The following is a 17243-nucleotide window of genomic DNA, read 5'->3' on the forward strand; positions in this document are numbered from 1 at the left end:
AAATCCAACAGGGGTTTGGATGTATCTGCAACGATGGCGAGGTAGTTCTTGATGATGGCGAGGATTCGGACAAGAGTTTAAGAAGTGTTTGAAACTCGAGAAGGAGAGAATTTTGGCCGGTTAGTCTTTCAGTGTCAGGTTTATCCTAGCCTGTGGAAAAAAGCACATCATCTTGCGAAAGGGATGCGACCGATACCAGAGCGTCTTGGATATTCTATGATGCTGCGGCTGGTCAAGATATATAAAATGGGATCTGAAGCCGAAAGAGTGCTACTAAGACAGGCCCCAGGCTGAAAGTTGTATATATGTGGCCCTCCGTCCTTTTGCTTATCGACGAGTTCTTAACGGTATGCAAAGGGTCACAAGGGATATTAAAATCACATCTAGTCTTTAATATTGCCTTACGAATTAAATCGCGAGGCAAGGTCAGATCATGACTATTACTTGCCTAACATCATACCTAGGGGACACCAACGAGATCTTCTGCCACAACCAATACAAAGATAGTATTTTCTAGAGGTTTGTTAATTGATTCTATGCCAGGCCGAAAATTTCGGTGCAATACAAGTTACTTGTTTTAACTACTTTCACTACCCAAACGTGTCTCTGCCTGAAGAGCATATCGTCAAAGTCATAGTCGTGGTAAGATTAATCTGTCAAAAGAACCGCAATCAAATGTCCTTAACGAAAAGTACGCAGAGAAATAGTTTCGAGGACCCTTCTTATCTCCACATGAGGATATTATACGAAGAATAGAGCATTAATACCTTGTTTTTACAGTACAGTGGTTATGTTCTATAGGATGATGTATCTGCATCTGTAATTCCGGATTAATTCCAGACTGCATTTGTGGTATTTTCTGCGTTGCTGCCAAGAGCCATCCTAATTGGGACACCGGCCCAATTTGGTTTTTGGACGCGAATTCTCTTCAGTTGTGTTGCCCAAACCAACCTCCCATGAACACGCGCTTCTCCTAAAATTCCCATCAGCTTCAACTTCAGCTGCCACTTCAGATAGTACAGGACCCATAAGCCACTGGCAGGGGATAACTCGAGCCTCAATCAATCTTATGCTTATATCGATGCCCTTATAGTAGATTCCTATCTCTTCAACGCTATTCTTACGCCGATATCAATCGCCATAGTAACCATCTTGAGACGTCGAACCCTCTTTCACCGACACTCCTTTCAACGACCTGGAATACAAATGATTGCCACCACAGATCATATATAACGTTTACCTGGTCCTTTGACACTTGCTGTCATTGGCTTTTAACCTCTAGCTATATATACCTCTGTCTCCTCTTCCTTCCTCCCCTTTCTGTTTACATCTTCCATCGTGGCAACCAACCGACCTACGATATCATAACAAACGCCACAATGCCGACACAAACAATCGGCTCCCAGCATGCTAAGGAGCTGCAGGAGATTGCGGACTCAATATGTCGTTCTTGTCAGGTTTTGATCGTCACTGGGGCCGGTATCAGCACCAACAGTGGTATTCCTGTATGTTTTACTCCTTTTTCCCATTTCCGTCGAAAGCGCGTATTCGCTAATAATACAAACCTCTTACCTCCAGGATTTCCGTTCTGCCGATGGTTTATATAATCTCGTGAAAAGACGCTATCCCGAACAAACTGCCCTTCTTAAGGGAAAAGATCTTTTTGATGCGATCTCATTTACTAATCCTATCACGACTGCTATCCTGTATAGCTTTTTGGCTGAACTTCGACAAAACGTGAAGGGTATAACAGATAGTACGCCAACACATAAATTTATCAAAACTCTATCAGAGACCGGCCGACTACTACGATGCTACACACAAAATATTGATGGGCTCGAAGCATTAGATGGGCTCTGCATGGACATTTCGAGGGGCACGGGGAAGCGGGGTAAAGGCAAAGAAAAGGTTGGGCGTGAAGTCGGATGTGAGGTCGTGCAGCTCCATGGTGATCTTGAAATGCTCAGGTGTACACAGTGCGCAAAATTACACGACTATGATGAGGAAAGGCTTGAGACTTTGCTTGGCGGTGAGGCGCCCGAGTGCCCGGACTGCTCGAGAAAAGCAGATGACAGGCTTGCAGCAGGGAAGAGATCCATCAACGTCGGAACGCTGCGGCCGAATATTGTCTTGTACGACGAATTACACCCTCAAGGAGAAGCCATCGGGCAGATTACTCATTATGATGCGACACGGATGACACCCGACTTGTTATTGATCTTTGGAACATCTCTCAAAGTCATTGGATTAAAGAGAATCGTCAAAGCTTTCGCCTCTAAAGTCAAAACGCGTGGTGGAAAGGTCATATATATCAATGCTACGCCGGCAGCGGATAGCATTTGGGGGGACGTCATCGATTACCACATTCAAATGGACTGTGACGCTTGGATTAAAGATCTCAAACTCCGCCGAAAAGAAATTTGGCTACACCAGTCACTCTTGGATAAGGAATGGAGGAAGACCAAACCCGCATTGCTGACAAAGAGCAAAACTACAACTGGGTACGAGTCAGATAAAGAAAACTCAGCAAAGTTAAGAAGCCAACCTCTCGTCCGGCGAAAGTCTCTATCCTCTCTTCCATCAAAGAAGAAATCTGGAAGCGGGAAAGAGAAGCAGCTACCAACTCCGACGAACACCCCGAGAAAAAGGAAGCCCAATTCCGCTCCGAGTACTCCAATTCTTTCAGCGTCGAAAAGGGCTTACAATGCGGCATTCCCAACGGGCACTTCGCCATTAACCTCTCTCGGGACGACCCCGGCCGGCTCCTATCTCAATACACCGAGCAAGCGAATCCGACCCTCGAGTACTCCTCTTCCTCCAATGAATGCGACGACTTCGCCACATCATCACCGTATCCAGAATCTTCGAACTCCTCAACGAGCCTCGCCAGGAGCCCGCAGCTGGATCACTATGTCAGACAAATCATTCATGGACTCATTTTCCACTCCAACTCAACGCAACTATCTTAATACACCAGATCGTCCAATCCCAGATTCACCACTCCTTACAGAAAATGATTCTGAGCCTAAAACACCAAGCCGAGGGGCGGCTAGATTCTTCTTGGAGTATATTTCTGTGCCTTCTTTGTCAGGCGTTCCCCCTTCTTCGCCCCCTCAAATGCCACAACGGGAACACCACGTAGATTATGATCCATCAACACCTCGCCGCCCCGCTCGCAGCGAAATTTCCAGCCTAACAAATAGCATAAGTACAAGCGCTGGGCGGAGCGCCAGCCATCATAGTCTCCGTATCGATCAGATAGATTTAGATGAAACGCCTAGTCCTACCCCGACGCCCACACGCCAGCGACTCCACCTATCGAAACATTCTTCGAGCGGATACAATCTACCTAACTCCCAGCAACAGATGCTTACACCACCTGATTCGCAAACACCCTCGGATTTAGACCAAGGCAGTTCAAACCTTAGCGAGAGTATCACTAAAAACAATGACGACGATGTGAAGTATCGACCGAGAATTCGGGGCTCGAAACGACGGGTTTTTATAGATGATATTGAGACAGGGCTCGAAGGACCAGAAAGCGAAGCGGTCTCAAGTATTCAAAGCGAAGTTACCGAGGTTGACGAGCAGTTGGAGAGGGAAGCGGGCATGGCAATGAAGAGCTTCGTAGAGGCTGCTGGCTCCAGTACTAAGCAAGATAAAAGCCATTGCGATGAGGACGATAATGAGATCGAGGACATAGATTTGGTACCCCACATCAAGCCAGTTACCGAAGTAGAGCCAGTTACGAGACTAGAAACAAACGGTGATACTCCCACAAAAGACCATCCGCTTACACCCCGGAATCTACTCCTTAGCTCTGACAACCCAGAGCCGCCAATCGCCCTTTCTTTTACACCAGATACCACAGCCAAATCCCGCAGGAAAACGGCTAGCCCCACCTTCTTGGGGACCATAGAACGGAGAAGAACGAGAGGATTGGAGAAGGACGAGGCTATCCTGAAGGCTCTAAGCAAACCGGGGACCGTAACAAGAAGAGAGGCGGAAAGAAGGAAGAGCTTAAAAGCGGAATTTAAGGGATTTGTGCAGGCCTGATGTGCTTGCTGCTACGAATGCAGATTTGGTATCCAATGTTTTCTGAGTTTTAGCAAGGATATGATAATCACGACTGTGCTTGGTTTAGGAGTCGGCGTTCAGGAGGCCTTGTTCCTTATTGTAAATATTCTATTAACGTTTCCTTTATTATCATAGCGTGAGTTACCGAATTCTTTCTTTCTATTCTAGACTTGTCTCCATTTTTTTGCAGGTTACTCAGTTCCCCCGAAGTTGAGTTCAACTGGCGCCCTAAAATCTTGCTGTTCTAGCCTTACATTTCTTGTGCCTGGTCCCCGCGACCAACCGAATAAATTGCTAACCCCATTACTGATGGAGTTACAAACCCTTCCGATGAACCTGCCACAACGTTGGCTTGTGGACTTTGGGGCTCCAACGTTTATATTTGGATTAGCATCTGACCCCATGGACCTGGCTGGGCTTTCCCCACCATCTACACTACCGCTAGGACTAACGTCAGAGTTGATATTCTCCAAGGCTTCATCCGAGCCAGCCTCTTCGTTTTCTTCACTCACTTCTTGAACCCAGTTCTACCTCTGTCTTTGCCGCCTTAATTGGTCCAGTCTTTCTATTTCCTCTGCTTCTATCCGCAGTCTAAGGTCTCTCAAAACATCTGCATTAAGGTCTCCCAAGCTTAGTGACGCATCGGCCTTTGCTAATTTAGAACAATTCGGTTTCCCGTCTAGGGTGCTGAATTTAAGGCACGGTCAATTGCATTTCGCCGGGCATCTATATCCGCGGCTCTCTCGCCACCCCTGCTCCTTTCACTACTCTCAAGTGGGACCTGCATCATATGCTGTCTATCCGCATCATCATCCAGTCCGTCAATAGTCGCAATTAGCTGCTCAAATATGGTGTCCCCCTGTTGCTGCAGCTCTTGTCCCAAAGGCAACCGTTCGCCGAGGTTTGCAAACATATCCATTTTTTCTCCTCTCACTATTGCTGTATCCTGATTCCCTCTCTCCATGGCCATTGCCCTCCTCATTAAAATGTACGGCTTTACATACTTAACTCCTCGCTCCTCTGACGCCGTCCTCGCTGCCAACCCTTCAGATGTCCACAGCAGCTCTAGCTCTCCGTCCTCGTCCACAAACGATACTCGTCGTTTAATCTGTTTGTGTGTAATCGTGTAATTATTACCTGGAACGTTCAATGGATCTTCATGATCGCGCCGGTTTAGATTGCCTATACGTTGTGCAAGTGGCCGGATGTCACGTTGTCTTTTGTCTTCAAACCAATACCGTGCTTGGAGGGTACAGACTTGACAGGGAATGGGACTCCATGTTGTTTTGTCAGTTGTTTGAATGTATGGGTTTGCGAGGGAAACGGTCTGGATGGCCACAGACTAGATGATTTAAAATTAGTCTTGGTCAATATTGGAGAAATTATTCCACAAAATTTCCAAGTATTCCGAAGCTTTGGAACACGAACGAGGATTTAACAGTACCTGAATTAGAGAGAGAGGCGGCAACTTTTTTACGCCGGGTCAGGGAGCCAAGGGCATTTAGCTATTAGTATTGATTAATTGCTGGCCGACGTTAGTTGATCTATCGATCAAATCGCAATGTGGTTTAAAACACGGTAACGAGATAAGCCGTTGGTAAAGGACCACTTGCCGAGTTTATAGCAGCTGGCTATGATCTGGCTGTTTTTCGGACATGCCCGACCTCGGGCTATAATGTATTTAACAGAGCGCCGACAACGTTAATGACTGTGGTGTTGCATGTTGGGTTCTATTCTTAGGGCAATGTCAACATATCTTGTCAAAACCAGGAATCCTGAGAAACAAAGAAGGATGAAGTCTCGTATTCATTGTGGTGCTCTTTTGAAAAGTCGAATTATTTTGAATTTATCTAGATAGTTGATTCTTGAGAGAAGGGATTTTCCCTGAAGTTTCTGTCTTCTATAAAAGTCATATTTAGATATATAATAGCTATCGCTACGAAGAAAAAGGCATGAGGATCGAATGTTGTTGGACTCCAACATATAGGCTCCAAAAAAAAACATTACGATGTTAGCTCATTCGACTTGAAACCGCACAGTAGAAGTAGGTGTCCGTACAAACCAAGAAGGTTCGAATTGTACCGTAACTTTAACACATCGGGGAACTAGATGTAAGAACTCCAACAAATAGATGTTAGGGCCACAGAACCATATACATCGATGTAGACAGGTGATTTTTTGAATAACATACGTCTGACTGAAAATATTGTCCAACTCTTAAGATCTTAGTAACCGATCATGAACTTTGAACAACCTAATTTGTTGTTTCAAGTATCGGCGACATTGACACCTTAGAGTTGGTTTTGTTAGTAAAGCGTCGCAAGGCAGCTGGCAGCGAGTCGAGTCGATATGGCACAGTTGCAAGTTGAACGAACTGTCTAGCTTGCACTCGGCCCTTGGGATCCATCTCCGCAGCTTCACTTTTCTAGATTCAAATTGCGTTCTCCTGTCCGTCCTACTTGCAGTCTAGATTAGTCTCGTCGCGCTAGCAGCTCTTCAATACTAGCATTTCGTACTGCTATTGCCGCAAACCCCTTCATGACTATACTAAATAACGTAACAGAGGGGTAAAACTTAGTATCAAGAACTATATAACCCACGTGTTACTTTCCGATGCTAGACTTTTGTTGATTGTTTGACGTCCCGCTGGCATCAGCGTCCTTGCCGAGGCTCGAGTCTCGTCATCAACGACACAGACAAGGTATCATTCTACAAGTCTCTCTCTCTCTCTATCTCCTTACTCAGGAACTACCTTTCGAGAACACCAGCCGTAATCTTGAAATAGCACCTACTTTTTCAGTCCAGGATCCGTTTACGAATTTTTGAAATTATAGATAATATTCGGCCCCAGCCGAGAAGACTCATGATTCGATAGCATGACGACTCCGGTTATAGAAAATACCTTACAACTGTATCAAGCGCTATTCAGCGTTGAGGGATTTCGAAAGTTCCCCTGACGCAAGAACAAAACGAAAATACATCTGTAATCTATCTATGGTATCTCCAACATACGTTCAGAGGCTGGGCCTCTCCTCACTCTCATTCTTTTTCTACTTCATTCTTTCTCTCTCGACTAGTTTCTCACTTTCTCATTCACCAAATACTTCGACATTTCGATCGAAATCCGTTCATAGCACTGCCCATGCACATTCTCATAGAAGCAGAGGAATATTTTCAAGTCATGGGGTAGAACGGAGGATTGGGCATCCTACCGAACTGATTGGGGGTTATAGTTTGTGTCGAATGTCCGGGTTTCAAAGTACGTGCGTCAAAGTGTGTCCTTATGATAATTAGAAAGAGAACCCACTGGATTTTGGTAACTCAATTTTCTTAGGTGCGATTGCTGGTACCGGCCTTTATATATTCGGGGGCGAAACATCGTATAAGCCCATCCAGCCGGCACACGGCCCCCCATTAGTTTCCAGTACGTATCCCTGCCCTTGTGTTCTCCGCCAACAATTATATAGATCCGTAGAATATCCAATACTCATTTATAGGAGTTTTGCAGACCCGGTTATTCTTCGCTTAGATTTATCAGCCTCATTTAAAAACGACAATTATACGATTCAGTTGCTAAACCCGCCAGAGAGTCAGGTCAAAACTCTAGTTGTAGAGCATGCAGGACTTTTCACAGACTCTAAGAAGCTATATTGCATACGACAATATAAGGACCCTCGAAATAACAGTGCGGGAACGGAGGCAAATTCTGACAGACTTCAAACTCAAGAACTTCTCGTCTTCGATGTCGAATCCAGTTCTTGGTTTACAGAACCCCTTTACGGGGCCCATTTCACACCCCCAAACCATGGGTCCTTGATTTCTACTCCGACGGAAAAGTTAGGCTTCTGGATCGGTGGGATTGTGGACCCAGAGACCCGAGAAACACAAAACCAACCTCTACATCAACTCAGGCGACTTGATATGACTTCACGAGATTGGGCAATCGAAGAAACACCATTTAGTACCATTTTGAATGGAAGTATAGTCTTTCTAGCAACAGGCGAAAGGGGTATCCTGCTTGGTTTTTCAGGGCAACACTGTCCAGTGACGGGCGGATCTGATGTTGAATTGGTAATCTTTCCCGGAAATTTAAAACTAGATTCTAAGAAGATATGGGAAGACTGGCTAACTATTAAATTACGGGCAGAATCCTTTTGACAGTGTTCAGATCTACGACGTTGCAAGCCATAGTTGGCATTTGCAGAGGACAAGTGGGGATCAAAGAGTTGGAAATGTGATCATTGCGGCCGCCGCAGGCTCGAAAGGAATCCCTCATAGGCGCCTAAGTCCATGTACAGTTGCTATCAAGGCTAGCGGCAGCTCACATTCACGGTATCATATATATATGATAGGTGGATTTTGGGGTGATACAACCTTTAACGAAATTTGGGTCCTATCCGTGCCTTCGTTTCGTTGGACCTTGTTAAAACAAGGTAAGTGATGATAAATTAATTCCCGAGCCTGATCCATTTCAGGGAGCTAGGATTGAAACATATCTAATAATATCATTGGTGGATATAGATAGTCGTGTATCATTGATTTCACAGTGTCATCTTGTCGGGCGAAGTCAGATCTTGCTACTCGGAGGCCAATCAAAATCCTCATCTGGAAATTGCACGTCGGACTTCATCAAGATATTGGATTTGAATAGTCTCAATTTGGTAAACACATACAACCCGAATGCCAATAGTTATACACTATCGAATATTTTATTAGATGCCACTCAGCAGGGTGACCCATACGATGGATTTTCCAATTCGTTTGTTCGTAGTTTATTCTACAGATCGCCAATATCTAGTTCACTAATGTCGAGGCAGACACCAAGAAACTCGTCAACATCGCTCGAATCAGTCATGACTCTGACGACTCCCCTTCCTTCTAACCTAGCCAATTTCATTTCTTCAACTATTGCCCTCGATCAAACTTCGATTGTATCAGCTCAGACCTCAACATTTTCTAATACTTACCCTCCCACGACTGTATCAACTCAAACATCGACCTTTTCTAATACTCGTTCTCACACAACATCGACAGAGTGGCAAAAAACGACACAAATACCTTTTAATGCGGATGGAGTGCGTTTCACGTCAAGGAAATCCGTTGCGACAGCGGAATCTAGCTCACGTATAAAGGCAGAGCCTAGCTCTCATACTTCTTCACGATCTCGAATCCCATTGACCGAAACAAACGTTCTGAAATTTTTAAACATTTCGATAACTGCTTCTTTCTCCAGTACAGCTCAAGTACAGACACAAAGGACTAGTGTTTCAGGTAGCAAGCCTACTCAATCACAGGGCGAAGCAGTCACGATCACCTCGACTATACAACTACCTCAAAAGACAGTGACAATGCACACGACGATGTCTAATAACAGTACGGAAAGCTCCAAAACTACTAATACCTCATATAAACGGAAAGTTATTTCTACTAGCTTTGTGGACGGTAGTAGTATCAGCATTACAGAAGTCGAGCCCTTCACGAAAATGACTGAAACAGCCGCTCCGACGGCCGAGACTACGGCCACCGATGAAGATGACACTGCGAGTTCACAGCCAACAAACTTAAAACCTTATCAAAATACGACAGGAATAATTGCAGGATCGGTTATTGGTGGAGTGGGGATGGTCGGCGGCGTAGCGGCAATCCTCATAATTTACTGTTGTCGGGCACAGCACCAACGGAAGAAGGAACGAAACTCGATGTCAGAATATCTGTTAAATTCTGTGAGACAGAAAAGAGGATTACGTAACGTCGAGATACGAGATTTGCCCCCGGTAATAACTCGGAATAGAAAGTCCAGAATGGATTGGGTGCGGTTTTCTAAAGCGAGGGGGTTGCATGAAGTTTTCGAGCTGGAAGGATAATATTAATAAATTGTATACTAGACGTTATAATACATGTACGACAATAAAATAGCACTACTATGCATACAACTGATAATCATAAACAGGAGCTAGTAAAATCTGGTGTTCTCGATGAGCTGGCGACTAACATGCATCCAGCTGCAGTTTGGTGCGTGATGCGGCAAGTGCGGCACATCAATGCTGTTTCGTGTTGGGTGTTGGATTCACAAACTTCCCGTCCAGAACAAGGAACGCGACCTCATCGAGAGCCATCTAAACAAGCCTCCACGACTTCACCATGAACCACGACGCAATCGACCTTCTAGGTCTGCTCTACAATACCTCCTTCAATCTCCATAAAGTCACTCCGCTAAATGTCTCGGGATCTCTTGCCTCGCAAGCGAATCTAAAGTCGCACTCTACCCGACTCACCAATCTGCTCCGTGGAGATGTACTCCGGGGTGTTCGCGTCGCATCAGAAGCCGTTGAAGACTCTACATCGAGAACGGGAAATCTAAAGCGGGTAGAATTCTCAGCTATCACAATACCTGGGTCCGATGACAATGATGAGTTGAGATCAATTGCAGTCGTCTTCATCTACGAAAAGATTACATATTCGGCTTTCTTGATTCAAAATCCCAGCCAAGATGCCGCACAACAGTCTTCACGGCGAATGTCTGCCCGCAGAGCTTCAAGCCGAATAGAACAATCGAACCCATACCCTCTACTTCTTACTCGACTACCTGCATCTCTACAGTCTCGTTTCATCGAATACCTTGCCGAAAATTTTGACTGCCATGTTTCAAATTTACGGATACCAGATCGGTTTATCATGGACGCAATTGAAAAACATGTCGAAGTTTTCACCCCTACGGATAGCTCAGACCATGATGTCCAACCTAATAGGAATCTCCAAATATGGTTGGAACCGCCGTTGTTTTCACAAGGTGTCGAGGGTGGTGGGCTTAACAAGCAAGGGAAGCTACAAACACTGAAAACTATTCAGATGACATTTTCAAGAGCCGACCTACCAGGGATGATGTATAAAGGGAACGAGCTGAAGCAAAAGCAAGGGCAGGAAGGAGTCGATAAAAGAGGGCCTTTTGAACTTGCGTTTTCACTATATGCGTACCATCATATGGGCATACTCGTGGAGAAAATGAAGATTTCAAAAGTCGCCTGTGGGGAATTTGTGATCGGGGCTATAGGTGATGGGAGCGGGAAATGTAAATTCTTGCTACCCCAGACAGCAGGGCCAACAGCCGCAGCCGAGTCGGTTATTGCAGGGAGAACACACTGGGGTGGTATTATTCCTGCCCTAGTACATTTGGCTTCTTGAATTTTCGAGCCAAACAAATTCCATAGTGCCGCACTGATACGAGTTCGTTTCCTCCGTCTCTATCCATAGATATGCAGAACTTTTGAGCTCATTTATGGTAGAGGGACTGGCCCCTGCATAGCTAGCCTTCTAGCTACCACGAGGTTATGATTGTTGTTCGAGATTAAAGATACCCGTTCTGAATGTTATCATATTGTCCTTTTCTACGCATCGCAAGATGTTAGTCATTTTTTCCATTCACTTGACTCTCCTGGCAACATGCCTAACCCTTTCCCAGGTTCGACAGGTGCCAGCTCGAACTCTCTCCCAGAAGGAGACCGGCTCAATGCCCCCTGGGGTTCTGGGGGCCGTGCCGATTTCCCTGGAATCGTCGATGAAACAAATCTCGTGAATACCGCCACTAATCAGCAAGCCGTGCAACCTCCTACAAGCGCTGTTGCAGTCGATAGTACTCTTGTCCGGATAGCAGCGATCTGGAACCCTTTCTTGGACCCTGAGTTCAACCCTACCATCAACGAACCCGAATCGGTAGATTTCACAGAGCCGATTCATTTGTCATAGCAAATATGTTGGCTGGCATTAACCCTGCAGTTGACCCAGATCGGCAACACGTGCAACAGCCAGAAGTCATAATCGACGAAAACGATGACTAGGACATCGACGAAGAAGTTGTTTCACTCAACGACATTATTGAAATTGATTTCTCCGAGGACCCAGATTCGACTGGCCTCGGATATGTAGACGACTTATATTCCGATAGTTCTCAACCTTTCCGTAACCATCCAATGGTTAAACTGGAAGTCGGACCCTAAGAGGGAGATGGTGGAGCAGAAGTCGAAGTCATCCATGAAACTTCCTAGCAGGAATACTCTAAAGGCGAGCTTGAAGCCATAACTCCGGCCCAGTGGGAGTTCTGGTATGAGGCTTTAAAAGAAACCGCCTTCGCGCCACTCTATGACGGCATCGACGCAGTCACAGACCTACGTCTGGACCTCGAACAAGCGGCGTTTCAAGCGGCCCGTATATCTGAAGGTGCCACAAACCCAAATTTTTTCCTAGAGTTGGTGTTCTACTAGATGTACGATAAGGCCAAAGGGTTTGCTCTGATATTTAATGGAGAAGATCTAGACAAGAAGCTGTCCGATTACCCGGAGCCAGTGAGGAGTACGGCGGAAGTCAATGACAGCGCCATTACGGAATTCCTCGAAGATTATTCAAAACAAAACCTTGATTTTAACAGCACTGGAGGCGCCAAAACATCCGAGCTTACAACAAATAGTGAGGCTACTTCTTTTGAAGCTCGGGCCAAAGATCCTAGGAATAGATCACAAGGGTTAGTTGAACTCACAACAGATCTTTTGGCAGCCATCAAAACTGTGTTTTCAGCATTCAGCACCCTTCAGGCCAATTATGGGTTTCTAGGGGCCGAGTACGAAGATGTAGACTTCGAACAAATAACCGCGGAGGTTGATGAAGATATTGTGGTTGAGAGTTCGCCGGTGCTGGTGAGGGCTTCTGTAAAGTTGGGTACGACTAGCCCCCTGGATCCGGACGGAGACATGTTTAAATCGAGGGAACTACCAAAGGTCTTGCCTCTAGGGGGTCGGGCGAGTCCTTAGGCTGCTTAACTAACCGTGGACGAAGGATAATATATGTACCTTGGGTTTAATTAATGTGTTCTGTGGTATTAATACCTAATTTATCAATGGAACTCTATGTACAACTAGCACGCAACTATTAAACGATCTTGGAAGTGATTATGAACAAACAGATGTCATAGAACCCAGGTCTAGGTAGGAGACATGTCGATAAGGTTAAGTATTCTAAACACATTTTTCATTGTTGCATCTTGTCGCCATCACAATAGCCACAAACGTGGCTGTGCTGCCATCAAAGTGGGTCTTTCGCCAGATATGCGATGGCTCAACTCTGTTCTTCTGCTACATTCCACCGGATCGGCTGGGTTTCCCATATTAATCTCCTAGACCTAGTATGCTTTGATAAATATTTTGGGCACCTTCTTATATCAACATTGCAGTCTCAAATTCCACCTGATATCTCAAAGTATACATAAGTTTGGGCAATTGTTGACAATGACGCTCAACAAAGGCGTCCTTGCCCTCCCTACCGAACTTCACATCGAAATTCTCTCCCATCTTACATTAGCCGACCAGCTCCGAGCTAGCCAAGCATTTGGCCTCTGGTCCGAACTCCTTTTAAACAACGAGGCATTCAAAAGAACCAGATATGCCACTCTTGCACCAGGAATACGGGGCTTTCATCAATTGGTGTCCCACCCTGGTATGCTGATGTGTACGGTAGTAGAAGGGATCGTGCAAGATTACCTCTATATCTGCGATGAAGAACGTCCTGCCGGGGAGAATGGCCTCGTGTATGAAGGAGAAAAGCAAAAACGATATCGCCGAGCGCCGCGGTTCAGTATTTCCAAACATCCGATTCTCGACGAGCCGATTATATCGCCAACCATGTCCCCAAATGTTGCCGCTGGAGAAGAGCAAGGATCAGAGCGACAGCCACACTATGGACTTGAACGGGACTATTATGGGTACAGAGAGACATTACAAACACCGGAAAAATTGATGCCCACAGATGGTAAAACAGTCAGAGAGTTTATCAAAACCATTGCAAATATAGTACATGTTAATAGTCCTGAGTGGGAGTTTCGCGAACCCTCCAGACTGGACCAGAAAACCGAGTTATTGTTCTGGCATGGTTGGGACGGAGAGGATGAAGATTCATTAGAGCCAATTCTTGATGGGATAATCTACTATACACTCAATGACTTCTAGTAGTGCCGCTATTCGAATTCGCATTTATGTAGGCACCCCAATTTACCATCCTCCCATAAATATAAACCCATCAAATTAAAAGACGGCGACAGATTTAATTGAATACCATGAGCTCACCATTCTGTGTTGTGTTCCAGCGAACCAGTATAATGTTATGCGATGCCTTTGCATTTGGCTTATGTGCACGGATCCTTGCAACATTCGAGCTTCCAATAAGATGAACCTCGATCTCCCGTTGACGCGACTTTGACCATAATAACAAGTGCACACCGACCGCGAGCACTGCGTTCTAGCCACAATGTATCTCCCACCAGAGATACTTCTAAGCGTAAGTTTAGCATTCTAGCAGTTACGCATTCTGGTTTAACCAGGCGAAATTCACTCGCTTATATCCTAGTTAGATTGTCGACAATTTCGACTGCACTCCCGACAGCCCAACAAGTGATCGCGCTACTTTGATTGCTCTCCGTAGTGCAAGCAAAGACTTCTACTCTGTAGTAACGCTCGTTCTGTTCCGGGATCTCAGTCTTCACTATGGTGTTTCCCGTTCCGTTCCCCAGATGCAGGGCATTACATCATCGTCGGTGATTCGGCCACATATCCGGTCCCTCTTCATCCCTAGCGAATCATTCTTCCCGCTTGGAAAAGATGGTATGGTTTATGCTCCACAATCTTAGGTTTTTCGTTCGTCATATAAATATTCTAACTTATTGTGTACACAGTGCAATTCAATACCAGTGACTATTACCCTTGGTCCCGTGGTCCGGCGCTCGACTGGCTCACTGTTCCCGATTACAGCCAAGCCCTACCTATTCGCAAAGGTATAAAAGGCCGCCCAAGCCACGCAAAGCAAACACTCATGTTCCATTATCCATTTCGCGAATATCCCACAAAACCATGGCAAAGGTTTTCACTCCGCCAGAAAGAATTCAGAGAACAGGAACAGGGATACAGAGCAGCTTTATCAGATTTTATAGAAGCATGCGAGAATCTCGAAGAAGTTCATATTGCTGTGGGGTTAGGAGGGGATACAGAGAGGATGTCGGTTTTCGGGAAGATACTTGGAAAACATTTGATGCCTCGAATTGTAGCCAAAGGAATTCGAAGGCTTGTGGTATCAGCACCATCGGCGCATAGTATATCCTTACCGTTCACCGGATATGTAGGGAGCTCAAAGGAGCGTTTTGGGAACCTTCCTGATTTTTCAAGGTCAGTGCGGCCTCATCTCGTTTTTCAGTTATCGATACTGACGCATACACCAGCCTCGAGTCGTTCACTCTCCAATCCTGCTACGGAAGCGGTGCTGAACCTGCAAGCAAGGATTTTGTGGATCTTTTGGATACCCTTACTGGCTTAAACTCTTTCACCTTGTCAATGTCTAGCCCTCTCAAACGGCAGTCAACCAGGGGGTTGTCTCGTTACCCAATATCCGCAACCTGCCACAATCTTACAAGTGTCAAGCTATCCTCCCTCTTCTTAGGGCAAAACGAAGACTACCTCCAGGATTTTCTTTCGGCGGTCCCAACAATTCAAGATCTCGTACTGAACCAAATAGCGCTGCCGATAAGTAACCGTATGCCTGAGAGTCACTCTCTAGTTGCAAAAACCTGGAGAGCTTTATTTCAACACATCTCAACCGTCTTATTAAAGCTCAAGGCCTACAAGTTTCAACACCTAATGTACGGAGCGATCCCAGAACCTATGTGGTGGGGTCGGAATAACACGGATGTTCATTTGCTTTTACCAGTAATGATTGATAATGAGGAATTAACTCCCCATACATGGGATACAAAGCTTAGAGGAGCAGAATTAGTGAGTCCCTTCCATGAAGATTTGAAGGGACTACAATCCTTGAGAAAGATGATTAGGGATAGGAGGACAGAACAGGACTTAGATAGTGATGCGTACAGGGAAGATATTCCATTACCAATGTGGGCAGAAGGTAGAGAAAAGTGGATGTATATAGTAGATGACTAGGGTACAGGTTCACATTCAAATGATGTGAATATGGTGCCCTTATGTTTTAAGGTTGGGTCGTGTCCCGGGGCCTTGGTTAATGTTACACAGGCGGTTTAAGCAACTCACGAGCTTCTTTGATAGCGATCCTGATTTGGCTATCTCCTTCCTTTGTACTAGTCTCTTCAGTTCTTCTAGCCTAGCCTCTCTGTCTCTTAATGTCCATAGACTCTTTCTAAATGATCGAACACCGTTCATAAATGCATCCAATTCATAATATAACTTTGACCACTCTTTTACTCGTCAGTGTATCTCAAAATACAACATTGGTGATGCTTCAATGCAACTAAGTCCTCAATGTATTGCTCCAGTTCACCCGTGTGGAGATAAACTAGGATGCTAAGATGCTTTACAGGGCCATAAGTGAAGTACTGGAAATTGGGGTCTGTTTCGTGCTCGATTGAGTACTCTGTATCGAGATCTTTGATATCTTGAGCGGGGTATTAAGGAGCCGGTTGATCTCAAACCCCAGCACCGTTACTATTATCTGCGGCATTGAATTCCCACGGTTCCGACTCGATTTCGACAACTTGTGAGAAAACTTTTGCCAATGATAGCTCGTCGGGGCAGTGGAGTCTATTTTTGGTGCTAAACTAGGATAGGTTTCTAAGCGAAGCCATCGGGGATGGGTGGAGGATCCTTCGATCACGTTCCCAACGACGGATATGGTCATATTCCAGTCTCATTCTATGAGGATGGAGACGGTTGTGAATCTCCTTCATGAATTCTTTCTCAGACAGGAACTTGAGCAGAGAATGTAGGTTATAAGTCAATGTGGATGGGCTGGCTAGCCATTATGGGTCCAAGTCGTTTGCGGCGGGTGGGTGGGCACGCAATCCAAGTTACTAGAATAGCATTTAAGACGGGGAGGACAAGTAAAATTGGAACAATGAACATCCGCATGGTGCACCAGTCGGTGGGATCTTTTGTTTTTGTTGGTGGTCATGACAAGATATGATAAGCTGAGAGGTGGGTACCAATACACTGTGCCATCCTCAGTGCTGTTGCAAAGGAATTATACATAGTCATACCACTTTGATATAAGGAGTTTCGACTGTAAAACATTTAATTATTGGCTGTGGGCGCGCGGGTAAAACATGGTTCTAGTGTTGTGAGAAATTGCGCAACTTTAAGGCATTTTATACACAGTCCTGCATC

General features: G+C 45.4%; 6 protein-coding genes across 7 annotated transcripts; 5 read left to right on the plus strand and 1 right to left on the minus strand.

Annotated features, from left to right (window-relative positions):
• Positions 1-1379: 1379 nt before the first annotated feature.
• On the plus strand, positions 1380-4056 carry DFL_000638 (uncharacterized protein; the record flags this gene model as incomplete). The annotated part of the gene is made up of 2 exons (XM_067635790.1): positions 1380-1505; positions 1579-4056. 2 exons carry the CDS (start codon positions 1380-1382, stop codon positions 4054-4056), a joined length of 2604 nt encoding a protein of 867 aa, XP_067495183.1.
• Positions 4057-4756: 700 nt separating this feature from the next.
• Positions 4757-5357, minus strand: DFL_000639 (uncharacterized protein; the record flags this gene model as incomplete). The annotated part of the gene is made up of 2 exons (XM_067635804.1): positions 4757-5259; positions 5336-5357. The coding sequence occupies 2 exons, from the start codon at positions 5355-5357 to the stop codon at positions 4757-4759; spliced, it is 525 nt and encodes a 174-aa protein (XP_067495184.1).
• Positions 5358-10218: 4861 nt separating this feature from the next.
• DFL_000640 (uncharacterized protein) lies at positions 10219-11259 on the plus strand (the record flags this gene model as incomplete). The annotated part of the gene is made up of 1 exon (XM_067635818.1): positions 10219-11259. The coding sequence occupies one exon, from the start codon at positions 10219-10221 to the stop codon at positions 11257-11259; it is 1041 nt and encodes a 346-aa protein (XP_067495185.1).
• Positions 11260-11517: 258 nt separating this feature from the next.
• DFL_000641 (uncharacterized protein) lies at positions 11518-12878 on the plus strand (the record flags this gene model as incomplete). 2 transcript variants are annotated; one of them, XM_067635831.1, is made up of 4 exons in its annotated part: positions 11518-11787; positions 11913-12059; positions 12120-12291; positions 12388-12878. In XM_067635831.1, 4 exons carry the CDS (start codon positions 11518-11520, stop codon positions 12876-12878), a joined length of 1080 nt encoding a protein of 359 aa, XP_067495187.1. The 2 variants fall into 2 exon arrangements, with proteins under 2 accessions (XP_067495187.1, XP_067495186.1); XM_067635830.1 differs by lacking the exons at positions 11518-11787; positions 11913-12059; positions 12120-12291 and having other exon boundaries at positions 12336-12878.
• A 474-nt stretch (positions 12879-13352) lies between these two features.
• Positions 13353-14069, plus strand: DFL_000642 (uncharacterized protein; the record flags this gene model as incomplete). The annotated part of the gene is made up of 1 exon (XM_067635844.1): positions 13353-14069. One exon carries the CDS (start codon positions 13353-13355, stop codon positions 14067-14069), a length of 717 nt encoding a protein of 238 aa, XP_067495188.1.
• A 298-nt stretch (positions 14070-14367) lies between these two features.
• On the plus strand, positions 14368-16046 carry DFL_000643 (uncharacterized protein; the record flags this gene model as incomplete). The annotated part of the gene is made up of 6 exons (XM_067635857.1): positions 14368-14397; positions 14471-14720; positions 14792-14806; positions 14868-14890; positions 14992-15278; positions 15332-16046. The coding sequence occupies 6 exons, from the start codon at positions 14368-14370 to the stop codon at positions 16044-16046; spliced, it is 1320 nt and encodes a 439-aa protein (XP_067495189.1).
• Positions 16047-17243: the final 1197 nt, after the last annotated feature.

Source organism: Arthrobotrys flagrans, assembly GCF_004000055.1.
Source record: "Arthrobotrys flagrans strain CBS H-5679 chromosome Unknown unitig_15, whole genome shotgun sequence".
Lineage (NCBI taxonomy): Eukaryota > Fungi > Ascomycota > Orbiliomycetes > Orbiliales > Orbiliaceae > Arthrobotrys > Arthrobotrys flagrans.